The 17607-nt window shown below is 41.7% G+C and overlaps 1 protein-coding gene across 4 annotated transcripts in view; it reads left to right on the top strand.

Moving 5' to 3' along the window:
• The window catches only part of CD96 (CD96 molecule), a 58505-nt gene that overhangs the window by 20625 nt on the left and 20273 nt on the right, over positions 1–17607 (top strand). For 2 of the 4 annotated variants that reach the window (XM_061629533.1, XM_061629529.1), the window contains exons 4-8: positions 1278–1368; positions 3246–3419; positions 6307–6384; positions 7260–7331; positions 13178–13246. In XM_061629533.1, the coding sequence (XP_061485517.1) occupies positions 1278–1368; positions 3246–3419; positions 6307–6384; positions 7260–7331; positions 13178–13246 (484 nt within the window). The remainder of the gene's footprint in view (positions 1–1277; positions 1369–3245; positions 3420–6306; positions 6385–7259; positions 7332–13177; positions 13247–17607) is intronic. The other 2 variants (XM_061629530.1, XM_061629532.1) reach the window with 2 other exon arrangements.

Genomic DNA, 17607 nt, shown 5'->3' with positions numbered 1-17607 from the left:
CACCCAGAGTGGCTGGACAACCAGCCAGATGGGCTACTAATCAATTTAATAATAATAATAATGACATCACTAGGGCCTGCCCCTGAAATCTCAGGGTTTGGGATGCTTCTGATCTGGCAACCCTACTCAATATGGAAAGGTCAGGTGAGGGGCAGCGGGCAGAATGGCATGTGCAGCCGTGTGTCCTCTCCACACCATAAGGATGAAGAAGACCAAGACCTGTGGTACAAGTTACAGAGACAGGTTGATATATGAAATGCCTGTTGTTCTCAGACTGGATTGCTGTCATTTTTGAAGGAGAATCTGCTTTCTGGCTGTGCAGCTGGACTAGGCCACAAAGCACATTTAAAGCACATGGCTTCCCCCAAAGAATCCTGGGAACTGTAGTTTGTTAAGGGTTCTGGGAATTGTAGCTGTGTGAGGGGTAAACAACACTTCCCAGGATTCTTGGGGGGGGAGCAATGACCGTTAAAGAGGTGTAAATGTACTTTAAATGTATGGCATGGATCTGACCATAACAGTTTCTTAGTGGAAGGGTATGGAGGACTAAGGTTGTCAGGTTCAGGGCCTGAGATTGATCCTGTATCTTTAGGAGAAGAGAAAGTCAGCCAAGTGCAGGTGTTCTTGCAACTCTGTAATGGGAAAAAACACAAGGTGGAATTCTCCTTTCCCCCTGCACAACTTTTAAAGATACAGAAGACCTCTTGGAGGCCAGGCCTGGCAACTAAGAGGTCTTCTGTAACTTTAAAAGTTGGGCAGGGGGAAGGGAGAATTCCACCTTGTGGTTTTTCCCACTACAGTGTTGCAAGAACACCTGCACTTGGCTGACTTTCTCTTCTCCTAAAGATACAGGATCAGTCTCTGGCCCTGAACCTGGCAACCCTAGGACAGAGATCTCCTCCCATTTTCCAATGAGCTCTTCAGCCAAAGAACCAACATTATTGCTCTTTGCCCACCTTCCTACTCTCCAGCTCTTCAACTCATCCTTGCACTCAAGTCATCTATGTTTAAAATGTTTTTTATTTCCAGCATAACTTAGGAGTGTCTAGGACTGAATGAATCAAAACTGGAGAGACATGGATGAGTATAACTGTAATTAATAAAAAATAAATAACAGGTGCAGCACTATCTCTAAGTTCCAACTGAACCCTAATTATTTTTTATTCAGAAGTCTGAACTTGAGTTCAGTGTAAGTATGATTTGGATTGCAACCTTATAGTCAAACCATCCAGCTTCTATAAAATTATTAACTTGCTTTCCTTTGATTTTTCAAATAGGCTAATCTTATCTGTGGAGTAAGGAAAGCGTTTCCCAAGCCAAATCTTCTGTGGTACAAGGATGGAGAACTTCTGAAGGACAAATCCAAAGGTAATGGAAATGTTGTCTAAGATGGCTTTTCAAAAATACATTTTTAAAATGCTTGGCTGTAACAGAAGAGCACAGGAGAATACTATTACTGCAAGTGGGAGAATGTAAAAATTCAGAATTTAAGTGGGAAAATAAGTAGCTTTTATGCTGAAAAAGTTCAAGGGAAAACAGTGGTGGCAACCATTAAACATGTTCATATGCTAGACTTTAAAACCAACCTCTAGAGCAGGAGTGAGGAACTTGATCTGGCTGGCAGGCCAGATATTTATTTCCCTTACCTCTCATGGACCAAATTTGGCAGGTGGGTAGGGGCTTCCTTGTCAATCACCTGATATCACAATGACATCAGGTGAAGACCTTTGGGATTTCAAAGCACCGCAAAGGGCTTGCAAAGAGCCCTTCACGGTAGTTTGAAGCACCACTGACCAACAGGCTTGAAGTCTCTTCACATCAGCTGATGGGTGGTTGACTTCAAGCCTGCTTTCTGCAGGGATAAGCTGGTTCATCAAGTTCCCCATGGAGAACTCAGTCACACAGCCAATCTAGCTGCATCTCTACCTGCCTCACAGCTCATGTCACATATGACATCATGTGCAGGGCAGGTGGGTGTGGGATCAGGGGCAGGTCAAATTTGGCCCACTGGCCAATGGTTTTCCACCCCTGTTCTAGAATATAGTCATGAGTGTCCTCTAATATTGTCTTCCACCTTTTCTCACTGCCTTACTTTAAAAAAGAAAAAAGAGAAAGATTGTGCCTGAAAGCTGCATTGTGCCCTGTTAAGGCTATTACTGTACAACACATAGCTGTTAAGGCAATTTATATATCATTAACATAACAAAAACAGCCTGTGAACACATGAAGTTTTATATGGCTCTTCTATTAAGGAAAGCTTTCCCTCATCACCACCAGCACAGTTATTCTTATAGGAAAGGATATAGCAGAAAGGTAGTAAAAATAATTCTTTTCAGAAAGGAATTTGGGCTGTGAATGTCTTACTGAACTGGATTTTTAACTCTGTGGGGTGGTGTTTTTTATTTTTTTTAAATTATGGCTGCTTTCTGCTGCTGTTTTAGTGTTTTATTGTTATACAATAAGGGTTGTTTTAAATTGTTGATTTACTATAGGGACCGAGGAAGCTGCCGGGTTACTGTTGTTTCTTTGATTGATTTGTCACCTAACATAAAATGACTCTAAGGTAAAGGTAAAGGTGTCCCTGCACTTGTAGTGTGAGTCGTTTCTGACTCTTAGGGTGACGTCTTGTGACATTTACTAGGCAGACCGTATACATGGGGTGGGATTGCCAGTTCTTTCCCCGGCCTTTCTTTACCCCCCAGCATATGCCAGGTACTCATTTTACAGACCATGGATGGATGGAAGGCTGAGTGGACCTCGACCCCTTTTACCAGAGATAAGCATTACCACCGCTTACCACTCTGCGCCATGACTCTAGGCAACTAATATACACAAGTTTTTTAAAAAACCATCAAGTTTAATAATCAAGTAATACTTCTCCCCCTCAACAAGAGAGAGAACAATAACCATTATGATCATAATCCCTCAAAGGCATGGGCAAAGAGGTACATCTTAACCTGGCACCAAAAGAATGTTCACCTTATCATACCAAGTTAGGCCATTGGCACAGCTACCTTGGTACTGTCGACACTGACTGGCAGCAGTTCCCAGCAAGAGTCTTTCTCAGCCCTACCTAGAGACACCAGAATTAGAACCTGGGATCCTTGAATGCAAAATGTTTCCTCTAGCACTGCTACTGTTTTATTATTCTTGTTAGTCTCTTTGAGCTCTCCTGAGGGGCCGTGCAGTATACATTTTAAAGTAAATAAACTTAAGACTGGTCTCCTTTTTACTTCTTTTCAAAGGGATATCCATGAAAAATGAAGGTGCGAAGACTGCAGGCGGTTTTTATGAGATGAGATCGCTGCTAACAATACAGAGCACTGCTTGGTCATCCATTCACCAGGCTTTCAAATGCATGTCTGTATATCCTTTCCCTGGAAATGATGTTTCATCTGAAGAAATAGTTCTTCCTTATGGTAGGTCAAGTTCAGTTATGAAATTCAAAGAGCTCGTCATGTGAATGAACTCGATCTAACTGAACCCACTTTGACAATATGGAGTCTGCAGAAACAAAAGAAAAACACTTTGTTGCATAAATCACCACAAATGTTTTCAAGGCATGGGTTCAGTTGTGATAAGGAAACATTTGAATATGCTGGTATATAGTCAGTACTAATGCGTATTCAACAAGCAACATAATCCTTCTATGCATTTTTTTAAAAAATTAAACCACCTTTTCTCATGATGGAGTCCAGAACAGTATACAAGAAGAACACCAAAAATGATAATACATCACATCAATATCACACATCTTTCATAGCAATAAAACAGAAAGGCAGTAAGAATATAAAGCAGGTTCAGGCAGTAAAATCAATTTAAAATGTCTGGGCAAATAAAAATGCCTTCACCTGGTGAAGAAAAGTTTGTAATGTCAGCACCAGTCAAAAGTTCCTAGGGAGGGTATTCCAGACTCAGGACACCACTACCACCTTCATTCATGCACTGCACACCTTTCCCATCGATAATACTGAGAAAGGACTCATCTGAAGATCCTAATGCACATGCAGGTTTGTATGGGAAGAGGCAGTCCTTCGGGTATTTGGATCTAGGGGTAGGGGAGAAATTCAATTCAGCCTGTGATTAAAAGTGAACTGACTTAATTCTCATTTTCCGAAACAGTACATGGACCAAAACAAGGCCATCCTTTGATATTTGCACTTGTCTGAATTTTGCAACGCAGTTCTTCAGCCAAGTAATGTGTACTAAAGTGCATGTACAAATGAAAATAACATAAAATGCATTGTATTAGGCAAATTTGCATAAAAATGTATATTGGGAGAAATTTGCATTAAAGTGCTGATGAATTTTCACAAGGACTTCTTTAAAAAAAGCACAAAGTGATGTGGAAATGTGGAAAACTGAACTTAAGATTGGAAAACTGAAAAACTGGAATTGACAGCTTTATCCACCAGCACCTTAAATCGGGCTCATAGGCAGGCTAATATAATTCTTCAAGAATTGATGTGATATGGGTCCACATCCAAATATATTGGCATCTACTCAGATCTATCCTTTTAAAAGGTGTTTTCTGGCCCAGTTGTTGGTTACAGGCAACATTAATATGCATTAGGTCTGTATCTGTATTGTACCAAGAAAACCAGAGGCAGCGGGAGAAATGATCCACAGCACAATAAGCAATAAAGGCATTCAGGATGGACTGAACAGGCTCTTAACCATAATTTAGGCTTTGAAATTGTTGGAAGTGCAACAGCAGGGATCATTCAGTTAGTAACCTAAGGGTTAATTCTGTCAATAACCAATTAACCAATTGGGGTGGTGATGGAGGTGTTCCTAGCAACCAGTCAGAATGCTGGGATCCTTCCTGAGTAACCTTTGCTCTGATGGGCTGTGTAGGTCTGAGGAAGGTATTTTTTCTGTAGGGGTAGTTGTTGAATATCTTCCTGCTATGAACAAGGCCTGCTATGAATAAGACAAAAAACTCTCTGTTTATTTCTCCTCAAGTTATACCCTGTTCCTGTTCAGTTTACTCAGTAAAATTCACTAATAGGCAAAATTCCTTGCAGTTTGAGAACGTACCTATAGCCCACAGATATTTCTATCAAACTTTAAAAAGCAGGGGAATTGCAGCTCTAGTGAATGCACTAGGGGAGCAGGAGACCTGACCTCCTCTCTGAGATATTGCACTGCCCTACAAATTTGTCAAAATGCAAACACAATTTGGGTTGGTCTTTCACAGTCCAATTCACTTGCTGTGTAGCTTGGAAGAATTTGGTAACGTGTATCACCATGAAAATTTGCAGGATTGTTAAGCAAGCGTTTCTGAGTTCAGGACTCTATGTTTTGTAAGGTTTTGTTTTCAAATAATATTTTATATTGTACCTCACTGGCTTGTGCCCAGGCAGAAGAATGCATTTTTAATCCAGGAAAGGACCTGTAACTATGATATGTTGGATACTGAGCACCCTCCAAATGCTGAGACAATAGCTGCTTCCTGTTATAAAAATAATATCTCACTTTACCTTTCCATTTGGTCAATGTACTTGTAAATTATACTATCCTTTGACATCCCTGAAATACAAGAAAAGACATCTGACTTGCCTGATTTTTATTTCACTTTGTTTAATAAGAGCATGAGAATATAGGAAGAGTCGTGCTGTATCAGACCAAAGGGCCATCTAAGTGGCCAACCAGATGCCTATAAGAAGTCTGAAAGCAGAACCTGAGTGCAACAGCACTCTCCCCAACTGGGGTTCCCAGAAACTGATATTCAGAGGTATAATGTCTCCAACGGTGAAGGTAGAAAATAGCCATAATGGCTAGTAGCCATTGCTAGTCTTATCCTCCATGAATTAATCTAATTCTCTTTTAAAGCCATCCAAGTCGGTGGCCATCACTACATGTTTTGAGAGCAAATTCCATAATTTAACTATGCACTGGAAGAAGTACTTTCTGTTGTCTGTCCTGCGTCTTCCAACATTCAGCTTCATTATATGGCCCCACGTTCTAGTATTATCAGAGATGGACAAAAACTCCTCCCTGTTCATTTTATCCACAATATTTTCATAATCTAGAAATGATTTAGAATATATATGATACTTCACTCTATATTATGTTGCCTAGAACAACAGAGAACTTCAGAATGACTTCCATTGTATTCTCATCTTAAAACATTGGCATCAACAGGTTAGCCTGCTACACCATCATAATGTCACTACAATACTAATAGAAAGTCATGTGATACTATGTTGGTACATAAGAATCCAATCAAACTGTTAATTACTATGATGTTGCCCGTAACCTATTATTTGATAGTTCTCTCACTAGTGCATTTGTCATTTTCAGCAGGGATTCAGACTACATCTTTCCCACTCTCAAAATTCAGTACTCAAGTTATTCCAGTTTTGGATTCATCCACAGAAAGTAAGCTAATATCTACTTATTTGTAGATAACCTGCAAAAGAAATTGCATAAATACTGAGACAGGATGTGATGATGGTAGAGCATTCTCCTAATAGTCATCTGTTGCTTTCTTTCCTAAATAAAGTACTTGAAAGTTCCTGGGATGTTACTTAAGCTCCATGCTATAGTTTGTTTGTTTGTTTATTTATTTATTTATTATTTGATTTCTATCCTGCCCTTCCTCCCAGCAGGAGCCCACAGCGGTTTACTCCATTCTTAGGAAAATCAGTATAGCAAGCAAAGATAAGCAGGTACAAAAGCAATGTAATTCTTTATCCCAATACATTTTGAATAAGAATGCATACCCCAACACAAACTACATTATTATGAAAAATGCTAACATAAGGTCATGTTTTCTGACATTGCCCTGGCACATCACACTAAGCCAAATCACTGCTTACTGCTAATTTATGAGCTTGTGAGCCATGTTACTCCTCTTTGCTTGTTATGCTGTTGTGCTATATGTTTTGGCTTAGCATGTCATCTGAATCCAGGCTCATGGCTAGCTCTCCCCAGACCAACCATGAGCTATAAACAAGGTTTGCCCTGTGGTTTATTGCTTGTGGTTTGTCCAAAAGAGCTAAACCACAAGCCTGGATTTGGCAACATACTAAGCCAAACCATGGATTAGGTCAGCCCAGTGCACCAGCAAAATGACTGGGAAGGAGCCTGCATGCTTATGCATTCCTGCTAAGCCATGGTTTGGTTTAGCATAACATGCAAACCAGGTCAGTGTGTTGGCACACCAAGCATCAGATCTGTCAGTTAGTACTAAGTTGTTCTTAACCTATTACTGGACCATCCACTATATTTCAGTCAATGGTTATTTTCAACAGGGTCTCAGTCTACAACGCTGGAATCCTTAAAAGTCAGTAGTCAAGGTCCTCCAGTGAATTCCCTCACGGAAAGTAAGTTCTGTTTATTTGTATGAAACATTTTCTGTGCTTTTCCCAGAAATTCATCCAACAATCAATTTCTTAAATACTAATCATGCTATTACAACATTTATTCCATTCCATATTGCTAGAATTGTTGAATTTGAGAGCATCTCACCATATACTATGTAAGGGGGAAGCTTACAAAACTGCATAAGGAACACAGCAATTTGAACCCCTAGCCCATATATCTATGCTGTGTGAAATAAAGTTTTCTCCTCAATGCCCAAGGAGAAAGAGTTGTTGTTCAGTGATAGAGGGCATGCTTTGCATGCAAGAAAGGTTAGGTTTTCCCACCATTTTCCCCATTTTCCCCCAGGCTTTCACATATCTGTACTGGATCCTTGCCCCTCTTGGCTGGTGAAGGCTGGCAGGACTGGAACCGCCAGCTGGGCCAAGGAGGTAATAAATGCCTCTTTAAGAGAGGGAGTGGTCCCTGACTGCCTAAAAGAGGTGGTGGTGAGACCACTCCTGAAGAAACCCTCCTTGGACCCAGACAACTATAGACCTGTGGTGAATGTTCCGTTCCTGGGCAAGATCCTGGAGCGGGTGGTTGCCAGCCAGCTCCAGGGGCTCTTGGATGACACTGATTATCTTGATCCATTTCAATCCGGTTTTAGGCCCGGTTTTGGCACTGAAACAGCCTTGGTCGCCCTGTATGATGACCTCTGTCGGGAGAGGGACGGGGGAGTGTGACTCTGTTGATTCTCCTTGATCTCTCCCCTGCTTTTGATACCATCGACCATGGTATCCTTCTGGGAAGACACACGGAGTTGGGAGTTGGGGGTACTGCTTGGCAGTGGCTCCGCTCCTACTTGGTGGGTTGTCACCAGAAGGTAGTGCTTGGGGAACATTGCTCGACACCCTGGACTCTCCATTATGGAGTCCTGCAGGGATCGGTACTGTCCCCCATGCTTTTTAACATCTACATGCAGCCGCTGGGTGCGGTCATCAGGAGTTTTGGGGTGCGTTGTCATCAGTATGCTGATGACACGCAACTCTATTTCTCCTTTTCATCCTCTTCAGGTGAGGCTGTTAACGTGCTAAACCGTTGCCTGGCTGCGATAATGGACTGGATGGGGGCTAACAAACTGAAGCTCAATCCTGACAAGACCGAGACGCTGTTGGTGAGTGCCTTCACTGCCCAGATGGAGGATGTTCATCCTGTTCTAGATGGGGTTACACTCCCCTTGAAGGAACAGGTTCGTAGCTTGGGAGTTCTTTTCGATCCTTCCTTGTCTCTCGAGACCCAGGTGGCCTCGGTGGCATGGAATGCTTTCTACCATCTTCGACTGGTAGCCCAGCTACGTCCCTATCTGGACAGTGACGACCTCGCCTCAGTTGTTCACGCTCTGGTAACTTCTAGGCTGGACTACTGCAATGCGCTCTACGTTGGGCTGCCCTTGAAGATAGTTCGGAAACTGAATGCAGCGGCCAGATTACTGACGCGGACCAGAAGGTCTGCTCATATAACACCTGTTCTGGCTCATCTGCACTGGCTTCCTATTTGTTTCCGGGCTAAATTCAAAGTGCTGGTTTTGACCTATAAAGCCCTACACGGCATGGGACCGCAATACCTGGTGGAACGCCTCTCCCAATATGAACCTACCCGTACACTGCGCTCAATATCTAAGGCCCTCCTCCGGGTGCCATCCCATCAAGAAGCCCGGAGGGTTGTGACTAGAACTAGGGCCTTTTCGGTAGTGGCCCCTGAACTGTGGAATAGTCTCCCCGTTGAGGTACGCCTGGCGCCGACGCTGCTATCCTTTCCGTGCCAGGTGAAAACCTTTTTATACTCCCAGGCATTTTAAAGTGTATTTTAAATTGTATTTTATAGTGTATTTTATAAGTATTTTCATTATTGTTGTATTTTGACGTTGTTGGTTCTTTGTTATTGTTTGTTTTGATTTTTGATTTTGTTATACTTATTGTATTTATATATTGTGCTTGTTTTATCTCTTATGTACACCGCCCAGAGAGCCTTTTTGGCTTAGGGCGGTATATAAATAAAATAAAATAAATAAATAAATCTAGTCCAGAATCAAAATATTAATTTACTCACACATTCCTCTCTACCCACCCTCCCTCCCTCCAGGTAAGCAAGAAGCATGCTCAGGGTACAAGGACACATTGTGGCCAAGCAAAAGTACTCAAGACAGTTGCAAAGCAGGAGTGTGGCCCGGGAAGAGTCCCAAGAGCCAAATAAAGTGGCCGGGGGGGGGCTGCATACAGCCCTTGGGGCTAAGGAGCTCCATCCCTGCTCTAATCCATCACCACTGCCAAATCTTCTCAACCACTATCTCCTATCTCCTTATAATACCTCTGCCCTCTGCCCTCCATATAGATGGTGCGGCCCTTCAGCAGGGGAAAGCAGGGAGGACAGCATGAAGAAGCATAGGAAGTTTAAACCATGTATGCTTTTTTCCAAGCCCAGCACCTCTTTCTCTACTATTCTATTATTCTGTTATGCTTCAAGATGGATTCCTGCATTGAGCAGGGGATTGGACTTGATCGCCTTACAGGCCCCTTCCAACTCTCCTATTCTATGATTCTTCACTCATAGTCCCCTAGAGTGTTGTTGTGTCATTTTAGAGTCCTCCTCCTTGCAACCCTGCAAGAATGAATAAGCAGTGGTGACGGTTGCAGCAGGTTTTATTGTATGTTAAGGCTTATTCTAGCCAAAGGGGACTTTTAATTCATTTTCTCTCCATTGTTTGTTTGTCATTTTGCTTCTCTGGCAAGCCATAGACTCAGGGAGAGGCTAACCCACCACTTCTGTTTGTTTGCAGCAAATTTTGCCAGATCTCTAATATACATATTTAAGCCCTCAACATAAAACAAACAAACAAAACACACAGATACATTGGCTGTGGTGTGACTTCGTTGTAGCAAAGTGCTGGAGTGAAAAAGGGATGCAATTTGAGATGATACTTAAAATATTCCCTGAATCTCCTGGGAGCCATTGTGCACATGGGAAATTACATTAGGAGCTGCCATGGTGCAGATGGACAACAAAGTCAGCTGTTTGCTGAACATTTGTCTTGAGCTGGCTCAAATTTCCTTATAGGACAGACACAGCATATCATAATGATGGGATGTAATACAGCTGACAAAGGAGAGCAATCTGTTCTTTCTTCTTTTCTTCTCTCTCTCTCTTTTAGATTCTTTAGGTTCATCTACTCCTTGCTTGTTTTCTTGTGGCTGTATTTAGCATTATATAGAGTTGCCAAGCTAACCTTTTTGTAATATTTCTCAAGTTCTTTCACTCTTAGAAAGTGATCATTGGTGCCAGAGTTAGGAATGTAGCTCAGTGGTGGGATATTTGCTTTGCATGCAGAAGGTACCAGGTTCAGTCCCTGGCATCTCCAGGTTGGATTGGGAATGCCTCCTGCCTGAACCCCTGGAATGCTGCTGTTGCTCAATATAGACAAATCAAGCTCAATCAGTTGCAAGTAAGATCTCTTATCTAGTTGATTTATAGTATCCTGATCCAGACTGTTCTTGTGGATGCAGAAACGTTATATACCTACAGAGGAAACATATATGCAAGTATGGATGGGGCGGGGAGAAAAATTTGATTTGGTTCATATTTAAAGCTGAATCTCTCAAATTTGCACTTTCTGGCACAATGTGTTACACAGCCATCCTCTGGAATTCACACTTCTTTGAATTTTGCGATGCAGCTCACAAACGTACATATATTACGGGGAAAGTGTGCATAAAAATGAATGTAGTGTTGAAAATAACATACAAAATGCATCATATTAGGAGAAATTGCTTGCAAAAATGTGTACATTAGTCAAAACTACATAAAAATGTACTGCCTTTAAGTCAATTCTGACTTATGGTGACCCTATGTATAGGGTTTTCATGAGGCTGAGAGGCAGTGACTGGCCCAAGGTCACCCAGTGAGCTTCATGGCTATGTGGGGATGCGAACCCTGGTCTCCCAGGTCATGGTCCAACAACCACTAAACTACAAAATGTGTTTATTAGGAGAAATCCATGCTGAAAAGCTGAAGAATGTTCATGAGGATTTTAAAAAAACCACATAAATTGCTGCAGAACTGTGGAGAACTGAATTTAAGATTGAAAAAGTAAGAAACTGAGAGAAACCAACATTGACAGATCCTTCCATCTCTATGTGCAAGTCTTTCTTCATTTGCTTCATTGACTGGCACTGCTCAGAATGAATACCTGCACTGTGTGCATGGAACATCTACAGTGCTGAACTGAATAGGGCACTCAGCTTGCTTAGATGTTCTGTGTGCTCTGGATCATAGTCATGGTTCATAAATGTCGTGTTGTAAAGTGATTTTGTTACTCTTGCTGTCCAACAAATCCCCTGCCCAAATAAATAAAGCTGTAACTTCCCTTTGCCTTTTTATTTTCACTGTAAAGTTTTCCTTTCAACTTTATTCAGTGAGATAATCCAAGTGACAGCTGTTCAGTGCTTCCATAGGAACATCCTTTGTGTGCGAGTCACTGAGACACTTTTGACACTGAGTGTTAATCACTGTATGCCTCTTCTTCTCAAGCTGACAACCAATGTCAAAGAGCTGATTTCTTTTCTCTCCAAAAGCCAGATAGATGTCAAGAATGATTGACCTCTTCCCATTGCAATGTCTGAAATAAGGCTTTTGAATCAATAAAGAAACTGCATTTTTTTAAAAAAAAAAATTAGTCCAGAGTTGAACTGACAAAGTTATGAAACATGTGACATATTTTCATTCATTTTAAATTGCTGAATAAGTGAAGAACCAGGGAGGGGGTTATGGATAGATTTTGTCAGGGAAACTTGTCATCTTCCAAATGTGGGCTCAGTAAAATTGGGCTAGGAGGTACTGAGAACACTGTGGCCAAGGGAAGGGGAGGGAACCTAGAACAGAAGAAGGAAGGAAGGATGAAGGGAAGAGAGCAGATGAAGTGGTGAGACAAGGGAGCTGTGGCAGCTGTGGAATGGTTTTGAGAAAGCAGGGGTCAAAGAGGACAAAGCCAGCTGGGCATGGTACTTCCTTGCCTACTGATGTACAACCCTTCCTGAGGGTGGTAGTTTGGGGGCAGAAAGGCAGTAGGGCGTTTCTCAAAAGTGTTCTGATTTTAATATTTAAAATCGTCAATTTATCCAGATGGCTCTTCCTTGATCCCCTTCTAATTTTAGGAGCATAGGAAGCTGCCTTATTCAGAGTCAGACCAATGATCCATCTAGCTCAGTATTGTCTGCACTGACAGGCAGCAGCTCTCCAGGACTTCAGGCAGGAATCTCTCCCAGTCCCACGTGGAGATATTGGGGACTGAACCTGTGATCTTCTGCATGCAAAGCAGATGTCCTATCACTGACCTATGGCTCCTCCTGAAACGCTTGCAGCTTGAACACTATTCATGCCTTCAGAGAACACATGCCTGTTCCACCCTCCGCTGTCCACAGCTGCTCTGTTCCTGACTTCCCGCTGATGAATGGAAAGGTCTTACAGGAGATTCTAAAGCATGTTCAACTGATCCTGAGGGCAAGGGAGGATTTGAAGTGTATTTTTTCCAAATGCAGGAAGAATACTCCTTTTGACTTTCCTAAATGTGAGGTCAGGAGTGGAGCCAGTAGGATTGGGACATGGGAGGGGGCACTAACATGCACACACAACCCCACACCCGCTCCACACTTTATGTGTCCACACGTGGTTTTTAACATGTATGAGTATGGTATTTGTGAATCCCAAAGTAAAGTCTGTGCAACAGTTTTGTCTCACCCACAGGAATCTCTTCAGCAAAGACTTTGCTGTGACACTTTAAATAAGGACCTTAAAGATACTTTGTTTTCCACAGGGCATTCTACTAAAAACCTGCAAGATGACACTGTTACAAAGCTCTCTAGTTCCTCCACAGTGCCACAAAGTAAGTATGCTATAAATATTTTTTTAGTTGTTTTGATTGGGGAGGGGAAGGGTTAGGATCTCGTAATTCCAAAAGTCAATGAATAAGTATGACTTGAAATTGCCAGAAAATAGAAAAATGCAAATTACATTTGCTTACGTTATCAAAGAGGAAAGTTTGTTGTAAACAGTTGAATTAAGTAGTGAGTTTGGGTTTTTTGTTTGTTTGTGGGGTTTTTTATTTATGTAGCTTGTGATTTGTAGGTCTTATTTTGTTGTTTTTTATTTGTGTATTGTAAGCCACCCAGAGAGCTGGGCAGCATTCAAATAATCTAAAGAAAGTGACTTATTGTTCTCTTCCTACAGTTCAATGAAGACCACCAGAAAGTGACTTTTTGGGGGTCTTTCCAAATGGATGTGGAGGGTTTAGGACGGGAAATGTAAGGTGGTTTAAAAGTTGTTGCAATTGCTTCTGTTGTGAGGGAAACATATTTTCCAGCTGGTCAACCCAGCTGCTGAGGTAATGCAAGTGAATCCATTCCAGTTAGTGAGTTATAGTCAACTCAGTCCTACTCAAGAGTAGATCCACTGTCTATTAACTTCAATGGGTCTACTCTGAGTAAGATTAGTATTGAATCCTGCAGGGCCAGTCCAAGACATCTTGCTGCTTAAGGCAGCGCAACAAATGCTTCCCACTACACATACACACAGAAGGTTCGTAGTGCCCAAAGCCACCCAGGTTATTTTCTCGAGGCAGAAAATTCCTCTCCAACAGTAAAACAATAACAAATTAAGTAGCTAACAACTTGCTGCCCTTTCATGACAGCCAAAATCAGCTGCCTGAGATGGCCCCTTCATTCTGCCTAACAGTCAAGCCAACCCTCTCAGATTTCACAAGTGTGACATTTGCTGGTGCCCATGATGTCACTTGTGATGAATCACACATTAATTCTCCCTTACTCTTATCAGTTTGACAGCTTTCTATATGATCTTATGATTTAATTTTTACTTTATTTCAATATTATTATTTTTTAAGAGGCTGAAATCTTCCTGCTTTACCACTGTAGCAAGAGAGCTTTTAAAATCTGAAAACCAAATTGCAGGAATGTGATCAAGACTACCCCCTCCACCAGAGCAACTTTCCAAACTCTCTCTTTCCTGTTTTATTTCTTTCCAATCTGTGCATTCCACCTTTCAAGAAACAAGAGAGCAGTTTGCCTTGTGTACATTTGAAGTGGCAAGCAGGCAGCTTTACGGAAGCATCATTCTCTGTTACTCTTCCACTGGTGGGTGTCATGGTAAATGCTAAAGTGCAGGTGCTCTTCATGACAACCCCCATAGCCATACCCCCATAGCAATGTCCTTTCTAAGACTATGAATTCTATGAATTTTTGATCATGCTTCAATTTCAAGAGAGCATTTTCCTCGCTCTCCCCTTGCTCAGGATAGATATAATATCCAGGCTGATGAAGAGTTCTGTTTGACTCAAAAGCTCGGTTATTATTTTGTGACATTTTGCTTGTTCATAATAAAAGGAATTTGGGCTTTTTAGCTATAAAAAAATGGATTTTTTATATAAAACTCAGCCAGGCACACTAACCTACCCTCTCCTCTGCACAGGTTTTTTTTGTGTGTGTGACTTTTTCTCTCAAGGAAAGATTATTTATTTGGCATGCAGGAAATTGGCAAATAGCACGCCAGGAGATGATATCATCATCCCTGCTGTGCAATAAATGGTAGCGCCCAGAGCTTGGAAAAGTTACTTTTTTTGAACTACAACTCCCATCAGCCCCAGCCAGCATGGCCACTGGATTGGGCTGATGGGAGTTGTAGTTCAAAAAAGTAACTTTTCCAAGCTCTGGTAGCGCCTCATCCATGCTGGTTCCACTACACCATTGCCTTCCACTCGATTGCCCTTCCCATGGAGGCGGAATAGTTTTACCAACACTGGATCTTTGCTAGCAGTTCCATATCACTCAAACTGAAATGTTATTTGTATTGCTGCCTGGAAAGGCCCCCAGTCATTACTCTGGGAAGACTCTAACCAGGGTTAATGCCTGCTATTCACAATTACGATTCTCTTAACACAATCATTTCTTGTGTCTAACATGCTTAGCTGGCTGCTACTCTTTCAGGCTGCAGATGCCTGCTTGACTTACCAGCTGGGAAAAATCTATTCCCTCTGGGAAGTCATTCTGTTTGTAAAAGTTCACGTACATAACACACAATTAGGATCAAAGAAACGAATATTGATTGCTCATTCCCAAACTGTTTCTGACGCATGTGAGAAGTGTCAGATGAAGTGTGTGTGTGTGGGGGGAAAGGTCTGACAAGAATACCTTTTCCCTCCTTCAGGTTGGCTTCAATAGATTGCTGGAAAAGAAACTACATTTGCACAAATCTCCCCCACGGTGAGGTGCAAGAGCTCTAGATTTAGAGAGAGCTCAACCATTCACTTCTCCATAACATCTGAAATAGCCCTGAGAATAAAATATATTTGTAGATATGGGATTAAGATGAAATATTTCCATTAGGGATGGGGGAGGAATTCAATTCAGTTCATACTTAAAGCCAAATCTATCAAATTTGCACTTTCAGAAACAATATGAAAACTGAAACACAGCCATTCTTCGAAATCTGCACTTATCCGAATTTTGTGATTCTGTTCTCCAAACAGTGTGTTTAGAAAATTCCATAATTAGGTAAAATTGTGCAAAAAATGAACATATTAGGGAAAACAACATATAAAATGCATTAGGAGGAATTGCTTGCAAAAATGTGTTTATTAGGAGAAATATGTGCTATAAGGCTGAAGAATTTTCATGAGGTTTTTGTTTTTTAAAAAAATTGCAAAATGCTGCAGAAATGGGGAGAACTTAATTGAAGATTGGAAAAATGAGAAACCAAGAGAACCAAAATCGACAGATCTTGCCATTGCTAACTTCTATACACATTTCTTACACATGGGCGAGAATGCTGGAATTTAGTATACTTTTCTGTGATGACTACACTGAAAAGCTTGAGTGTGTGTATATGCAATTTTATTGTAAATATATACTTTAAAACTATCATGTACCAATATTTTTGCTCAAATAGAGTCATAGTGAGTGCAGCCTTAGAAACCTGTAGTCTTTTTGTATGAATTGCCACAGCATGAGGGCGCAAAGCTATCTTATACTGAGTCACACCATCGGTCCAATGAGTCTAGCACTGACTACACCAGGAGTGGGGAGCCTTTCACTTCACTCCTAACTCCATGCGTCAGCTTTGACAGGTGGGTGAGACAACTTACTTGTCAATCATCTGACATTATAATGATGTCAGGTGACTGGCACCTGTCAAAGTCCCTTACACAGCAGTTCCAAAGTGGCTAACAACCAGTTGCTCACAGCTCTGCAAGGGGCTTTGACAGTCCTATGCTTGGCACATAGGAAGCACTGAGCACAGGGCTTGCAAAGTGCATTACACAGCAGTCACTAAATGCCTGACAACCAGATGACTGCCAATTGGCAGTGCCTGCAAAGCCCCTTTTGGCCAAGCACTGCCTTTACATGGCCTACCCCTGATGCCGTAAATGGGATCAGGTGTAGGGCAGATAGATGTGGCTTGCCCAAAGCAGCCTTGTGGGCTAAATGGGAAGGCCTGGCAGGCCAGAGGTTACATGCCCCTGGTGTACACCATGGATGATATTTAACTTAAAAGTTGTGCTAGTGCAAAAATTAGCACTAACAAAACAGGATTTCCCCTCTCACCTCTCCCCATGGACACTCTGCTGTCTCTAAAGCTGCTTGGGATGGTTGGGGGAAATTCCAGAACAGATTTAGAGGGGCAGGGGGGAGGAGTGGGAGAAATCCTTCCATTGGACAAGGGAAAAATCTTCTGCACTGATGGACAATCTTGCTTAATGCTACATTGAATACTACTACTGTACTAGTGCTACCACTACCACTACCGTTGTTGTTGTTATTTTAGTCATGTATAACCCACCCTTTCCCCAGAACTGGGACCCAAAGTGACTTACAAAAATTAAAACAAAAACAGCTAAAAACATATAAGTAAAACATACAGAAAGTTATAATTAAAATGTAATTAAACTACCTATAGAATAAAAACCATTTAAAACATAGTGATTTTAAAAAAACACAAAATACAAAAAGTTCCCAAAAGCCTGTCAGAATAGAAAGGTCTTCACCTGCCAATGGAAGGACAACAGGGAGGAAGCCAGTCTAGCTTCCCTAGGAAGGGAGTTCCAGAACCTGGGGGCAGCCACCAAGAAGGCCTTCTCCTGTGTTCCCATCAGATGTGCCTGTAAGGGCGGTGGGACCAAGAGACAGGCCTCCCCTGATGGTCTCAGAGTTCGGACAGGCTCATATGGGAAGACAT

The sequence above is a fragment of the Rhineura floridana genome, chromosome 5, assembly GCF_030035675.1.
Source record: "Rhineura floridana isolate rRhiFlo1 chromosome 5, rRhiFlo1.hap2, whole genome shotgun sequence".
NCBI classification, from domain to species: Eukaryota; Metazoa; Chordata; class Lepidosauria; order Squamata; family Rhineuridae; genus Rhineura; species Rhineura floridana.
Note: the sequence above shows the minus strand (reverse complement) of the source record. Positions and strands in the feature narration are given on the sequence as shown.